The sequence below is a fragment of the Mastomys coucha genome, unplaced genomic scaffold (assembly GCF_008632895.1).
Source record: "Mastomys coucha isolate ucsf_1 unplaced genomic scaffold, UCSF_Mcou_1 pScaffold5, whole genome shotgun sequence".
Lineage (NCBI taxonomy): Eukaryota > Metazoa > Chordata > Mammalia > Rodentia > Muridae > Mastomys > Mastomys coucha.
In genome coordinates this window covers 38734908-38742102 of record NW_022196911.1, presented here as the reverse complement: position 1 = coordinate 38742102, position 7195 = coordinate 38734908, and the positions used below count along the sequence as shown (strand labels likewise).

The 7195-nt window shown below is 47.9% G+C and overlaps 1 protein-coding gene across 1 annotated transcript in view; it reads left to right on the top strand.

Annotated features, from left to right (window-relative positions):
- The window catches only part of Fabp6 (fatty acid binding protein 6), a 5538-nt gene extending 534 nt beyond the window's left edge, over positions 1 to 5004 (top strand). The window contains exons 2-4 of the mRNA XM_031352239.1: positions 2206 to 2381; positions 3464 to 3553; positions 4879 to 5004. Coding sequence (XP_031208099.1) covers positions 2206 to 2381; positions 3464 to 3553; positions 4879 to 4932 — 320 coding nt within the window. The 3' untranslated portion in view covers positions 4933 to 5004. The remainder of the gene's footprint in view (positions 1 to 2205; positions 2382 to 3463; positions 3554 to 4878) is intronic.
- Positions 5005 to 7195: the final 2191 nt, after the last annotated feature.

Sequence of the window (7195 nt, the reverse complement as noted above, 5' to 3'; positions counted from 1 at the left end):
CCACCCACCCATCCACCCATCTATCCACCCACCCATCCATACTTTTGCTGAGCAAACACTCTGTTCTGTCTCGAAAGATAATCAAAGATGTAACACATTCTTTGATTTTAAAAGACTTAGAGAATTTTAGTATCTCTACTTCATGTTTGGAAAGTGTGAGGCTCAGGCAAATTGCATCCACATTAAAGGCCACATAGTAGTGATTGGTAAGGTGGAGATCTGCTGTTTATTTTTTCAAATATTTATTATTATTGTTGTTGTTAGAAGCAGGGTCTTGTACAGCCTAAGTTGGCCTATGTAGCTGAGATGACTTTGAAATCTTGATCCCTTTATCTCTTTCTCTGAGTGCTGGGATGACAGGCATATGCATACCTTGTTTTATGTAGTGCTGGGGACCACACCTGGGACTTCGCTCATGCTAGGTCAGCATTGCATCAATTGAGCCACATCCCTAGTCCTACTCAAAGCTATTGAATGTCTGCTACATGTGAAGGCTGTCTGAAAATTTGGTTTTGTTTTTTAGAAGTGCCATTTCTCCAGCCCACTGTCCCAATATTCTTGATGAGGCACCTCAGCATGATTTACCTAAGTCAGTGACAGAGGTCATTAACACCCAGAACCCTGTCATGAATGGTGTCACTATATCCTGCTAGGGAGAGATGACCAAGGAGTTAATATAGAAAACACGTTTAACAAGACAACCCACATAGCTGACCAACAACTTTCTTCCCTTACTGTACTATTTAGATAGAGAGACCAATTATTGTTATTATTATTATTATCATTATTATTATTATTGCTTGCCTTTTGGCAATGGTCTGTTGTGAGTTGACCTTGGTCAATTGCAAAGTGTCAAATGGAAAGTAGATTTGACAGTCCTATCAACATCTTAGTGCACTAGCATTGAGGCCATGCAATTGTCAAGGACCAGATGGAGCTCTGCTGGTAGACAGCTTGCCTACTAGCATGCCTGAGGCCCTGGTTCCATCACCAGCACTGCATAAACTAGGTATTGTAGTGAATGCCTATAATCCCAGCATTCAGGAGACTACGGAAGGAAGGTCAGAAATTCAAGCTCATCCACTGCCCAGGGCACTTGGAACTGTCAAAAAAAAAAAAAAAAAAAAAAAGGACAGTTCCAGTTCCATGAGACTCAAGGGCCTCATCCTCTTGTGGCATTTGCCCTTTGTCCTTCTGCTATGTCAGAGTGGCCCTGAAAGCAGAACCCTATGAGCAGGCTACTTTTTTTCCCAAGTCTTCATTTCTTTGTGTGTGTGTTGTAAGATTTATTTATTTTTATTTGAAATCTGTTAGAGTCTTGCCTATATGTATGTAAGGGCCTGGGGTCCTCAGAGGTCAGAGAGGGCACTAGATTCCTTACAACTGGAGTTACAGATGGCTGTAAACTACTGTATGGGTGCTGGGAAACAAACCCTGGTTCTCTGTAAGAGCAGTAAGTGTTCATAACTCTTGAGCCCTCTCTTCAGCCCCAGGTCTTATAAAATAGACATATTAGAAGACTCCATCTGAAAGGTTGTGTTCATTCTAAAACTTCCTGGACTTGGCAAGTTTTTGCAATATTGATCTATTACTGTAGGAAGATTTGCTATTTTTTAATTAGAATTTTTTATGTATATGAGTGCCTTTCTCCTATGTATGTCTGCTTACCAGTGTTACAGAAGATTGTAAGGACCCATACAGGTGCTGGGAATTGAACCCAGGTTCTCTGTAACAAGTGATTTTAACTGGTAAGGCACCTCCCCAGCCCCTACAATTTGCTGTTATCAAAGAGCATCAAGTAGCCGGGAGGAGCTGTGAGAGATACAACCACACTGACTTTAATGCTCGCATCAGCCCTGTGTACAACCACACTGACTTTAATGCTCGTATCAGCCCTGTGTACAACTACACTGACTTTAATGCTCGCATCAGTCCTGTGTACAACCACACTGACTTTAATGCTCACATCAGCCCTGTGAGCTGGACCTTACTGTCATCATTTTGTGAGCGCAAACACAGTGAGACAGTGTTCTGCTCGAACACTGATCTCATGCCAGAGCTGAGCTTTGAAGCATGCACTGTCTACGTCTCAGTCCTTGTAGTCAGACCTACAGGTGAGCCTGCCTCTGGGGAGGACATCTCCCTCCTCAGATCACAGGTTACAAGTAGATCCCGTGCGTTCTCTCTGTTTGTCACTGGGCCCAGGTCTTCCAGGAGACGTGATTGAAAGGGGACGTAACTTCAAGATCATCACAGAGGTCCAGCAGGATGGACAGGACTTCACCTGGTCCCAGTCTTACTCCGGGGGCAACATAATGAGCAACAAGTTCACCATTGGCAAAGAATGTGAAATGCAGACCATGGGAGGCAAGAAGTTCAAGGTGAGAGACCTGTGGCTGCCTTTCCCTGTCTCCCGAGGCCAGAAGTCAACTTCGCTATTTCAGATATGACCCCTCTGCTCCCCAGGTTGAGCCTTCAGCATGAAAAGCTTTCTTACTTGGTAACTTAATGTTTCTGTTGGGTAATGGCTGCCATCAGCAGGAGACACAAGACCGAGATAGATACAAACAGTTGCTAGACTGGGTGGGGTGCACAACATTAATCCCAGGACTTGGCGGGCAGAGTTCCAGGCCAATCTGGTCTACCTAGTTCTGGGGCAGCCAGGGATATACAGAAATCCTGTCTCAAGAAACTGAAAAAAGGGGCTGGCGAGATGGCTCAGTGGGTAAGAGCACTGACTGCTCTTCCGAAGGTCCTGAGTTCAATTCCCAGCAACCACATAGGTGGCTCACAACCACCCGTAATGAGATCTGACGCCCTCTTCTGGTGTGTCTGAAGACAGCTACAGTGAATTACGCCAGAGCGAGCAGGATCAGGAGAGGTCCTGAGTCCAAGTCCCAGCAGCCACCCACATGATGGCTCACGCCATCTGTACAGCTACAGTGTACTCAATACACATAAAATAAATAAAATAAATCTTTAAAAAAAAAGAAACTGAAAAAAAAGAAAAGAAAAAGAAAAAAACGATAGAAGTTAATATTTGCTGAGCATTTAACGTAACCCTCCTCAGACACTTACTGAATAGTCTGTCTCTCTATCTCTCCATCTCTCTATCTTCTATCTGTCCATCTATTTATCATCTGTGTCCCCCAGTGAGGGCGCTATGGTATGGGGTGGTGTTAGAGGCATACACTGCCGTGACCAGCTTTTTTTTTTTTTTTTTTTTTTTAAATGTAAGTGCTGAGGATCCAAACTCCAGTCTCTTTACCCACTGGGCAATCTTCCCCACTCTCCCCTCCCTCCCCCTTGTTTTTGAGACCCTTGAGTATGGTGGGCAACCACTCTGTCAACAGAGCCAGCCCTACATGTGTTATTTCTAAAACGACTTAAGCGATGGATACCAAAACAGAATTGTTAAGCCGTGACTCGAGGCTTTGTGTTCAATGCTGTGTCTCTCTCGCAGGCTACTGTGAAGATGGAGGGTGGCAAGGTGGTGGCAGACTTCCCCAATTACCACCAGACTTCGGAGGTCGTGGGTGACAAGTTGGTAGAGGTGAGTGTGTAAAAGCTCTTACTATCTCTATTTTAAAGGGGCTCTCTGTGAGGCTCAAGGACAGCCTGCGGCTAGCCTCAGGTCACATAGCCAGTACAAGGAGGCAAGACCATCCCAGCTGACATCTAGAGGGTGTCCTCGGCCTCTCCCAGAGGATCACTGGGGCTCTGCCACACTACCGTGTTTCTTTCTCGTAGCATGGAGATACATCTAATCACGGTGGCAAACACCTGCAATCCCGGCACTCTGGAGGCCGAGCCAGGAGTTGAGCTTGGATCTTGAGTTCCAAGTCAGCCAGGACTAGAGTAAGACAGTGACCCCAGAATCATACACACACACACACACACACACACACACACAGAGAGAGAGAGAGAGAGAGAGAGAGAGAGAGAGAGAGAGAGAGAGAGAGACAGAGACAGAGACAGAGACAGAGACACAGAGAGACACAGAGAGACACAGAGAGACACAGAGAGAGGGAGTGGTGGTCAGGGGACATATCTTAGTGAAAAGTGCTTGCCTACCTGCATGAGTTTCAATCAACCCTTAGTACTGTCAAAATCAAATAAGAATTAGAAAACCGATGAAGTGATATTGAAGCATTGAAAAGGAAAAATAAAAAGAGCAAAGGTTGGCCAAAGGGTAAAAGGGCTTGCTACCAAGCCTGAGGATCTGAGTTCAGTTCCTGGGACCCACATGATGGAAGGCGAGCAGTAGTAACTCCTGACTGCCAGCTGTTGTCTGACATCCCCACACATACTGTTTTCATCCACACACACACAGAGAAAGAGTCAAAGCTAGTCTCTTCTGCTCTGGGCGAGAACTGGCTCATTGTAGGTGGCCTTGAACACTTTTTAATAAAATGTCAGTCAGTGGGCCCTGATCTCCAAAGCAATGTTCCCAGGCCTGAGATGTGCAGGGAGAGCTGAGGGCAGGGGGTGAGGAGCAGCGGGTTTGTGTCCACAAGATCTAATCTTCAAACCCTGAACCAACCCTCAGCTTGCTCCTCTGTATAATCGGAGCAACCACCTGGGGGTCTTGGGAATTAGAGATGGAATATTGTGAAAAGGGGCCTGGCATGCAGTGGTCAAAAGGAGCAGCGATAACATGGGGGCTAACATGCCTGCAGCCATCACTCTTGCCCCTCCCTGTTCAGCGTTTTACCACATTTTCTCTGCAGTGTGACTCCCGGAACTGTCAGGGAATCTAAGGCCCAGAAAACAGTGTGCCTGCCTTGCATCCGCCCTTTATTGGCAAAGGTGGCTCGATCACGTCAGGGCCACTGCTTAGGGGAGCACGCTGACTTCCTCTGATCTGGTTTCTTTCAGATCTCCACCATCGGGGATGTGACCTACGAGAGAGTAAGCAAGAGGCTGGCTTGAGCCACCAGGCTGGGCTCCGAGGGGCTACAACCCACCAATAAAAGTGTTCCATGGATCACCATTGCTAGCTCCAGAGTGTCTTTGTTTCTGTTTCGGGGAGTCTTAGGGCAGCTCCTGCCTGAATGAGGGTAGGAAAGCATTCCAGGATGGCTGCTGCACAGGCCAAATGTCGGCCCTGAGAGGCCTGAGAGGGGTTCTACCATAGCAGAGGGAGGCGTGGATGTTGAATGTGGGATGCAGTGCCGCGTTCTTGGGAGCGGCCTCAGGTGGAGCGCCATGGCACACTTCGGCGGACGTCTTTGTACCATCTGCTGCTGTGTTGCTTGCGGGCTCCTTTAGAGGCACTAGTTCGGAGTGAAAGGAACAACTGAGAGGATAAGAGTGTTCCGCAAGCAGGAAGACTTGAGTTCCAATCCTTAGCACCCGAGTGAAAAGCCAGGTGTGGCTGTGCCTATACTTGGAACCCCAGCTCTGTCATGAGTAGCGGCTGGAAAATCTCTAGGACTTCATGGCCTCCAGCCTACCTTCAGGTTCAGTGAGATATCCTGGTTCAAGGAAGTAAGACAGACTTATGGAGCAGAACCCCCATATCTTCCTGTGGCTGCCATTGCTGTAGGCGTACACCACACCCATACCTCACAGATACACACACACACACACACACACACACACACACACACACACACACACACACACACGAGAGGACACTGTTGTGCAAGGCACAAATATCCTCTGAGCCAAACAACCCCAATCTTGGGGAGCTTAGCCATGCCCACGTGCAAAAGGATTATTCCCTCGTGGAAGGGGTAGGGAAGGTCACAGGACCCTTAGGATCCAGCCTGGCTCTGCCACCTGTTGCATGCGATGGGGCCTTAACTGCATATGACTTCAGGGAGGAGCTAGAGGATGTAGGTCCTGGAAGACTAGGGAGGGGAGGCTCCCGCTATGTAGCTACTCTGAAGCCCTCATCTCTGCTGGGTAAGGGTTTCTGGATACAGCCTGTTGCGGGGAGGAGTATCCACACCCCTGTAAGTAACCCATCACCTGTGCTCAGTAAGGGAGCCTAATAAACTCACTGGATCCCTGGAGTGGACTGTCAGAATGGAGCCTTGGTTTGCTGTTGGGACCTTAGAAGGTGTAATCGTTGCTTATGTTTCCCCTTGGAAGTAATTTTAGTAACAGGTACACTTATCTGAGAAGGGCGACAGAATTTCCAACACAGGACAAGCCTATCCTAACTCTTGGTGGGACGGTGAGGGTGGCGGTTCCACCATTAGGAAGCACCCTGCCTTTGAGGCTCCAGGATAGGGCAGCCATGGATTCTTCAGCAGTTGCCCATGGAAGCCATTTCAGCTTGGCTGTGGAACTGCCGTCTCTGTCCCAGCATATCCACTGGTGAAAAGGGAGCCATGAGGACCAATGAGGGGTAGAAGGAAATGGTAGTTTATGATACAGCAAAGGTTCATAGACATAGCAGGAGGGACTTCCCCAGATGTCCTGGACTGGAACCTGGTGTCTGGGAGGAAGGCTGGTGAGAGTGCTGAGACACACTAACTCCATGACAGTCTTCGAATGGGCAAGTCAGGAGACTAGGCCTAAATTTCTGTTTCCCAGAACTGGACAAGTTCAGGCAAGTCAGTTACTGGAAAATCCCCTTGGGCAGCCAATCAGAAACTGCCCTGCTACCTGGCCTGAGACAGGGCATAGTCAGCAATTGATTCCAGGTTTTCCCCAGCAACAGTTTCCAGCCCACCTGCAACCATTCTTGAATGTCCCTAGATATAGAGACAACCAACTAAGATAAAGGTCCTCCACCCTTCCCTGGAATCCTGCTAATGTGCCTTTGAGCTTACTTGGGTGTCTCCATCCTGGTGAATGGAAGACCCCAGCATTCTGGGTGTCTGCACATTGCAGAATAAAACACCCTTTGCTTTTGCATACTATTAGTCTGGGGTATCATTCTTCAATAAATCGTGGACCCTTACACTGGGAAGCATGGTCAGGAGGCTGCTTGATCAGAGGTGGGGACTGGAGCCGTGGCTTGAGAAAACTCTGAAGTAGTGTTTGAGTTTAGCAGCTGGGTTTGTGTCTACTGCCGGGAAACTGAGTCTGTCCAGGCCTGGAGCAGACCAGGCAGCCTGCTGATCCCCTCACTACCATGGGCCTACCCCAGAGCACAGAACAGGCTTATTTCCATCTTCTTCCTTTGGAGTGCTTGCCACATCTGGGTATTCATTCAACTTCTTTTCATTCAATAGTTTTT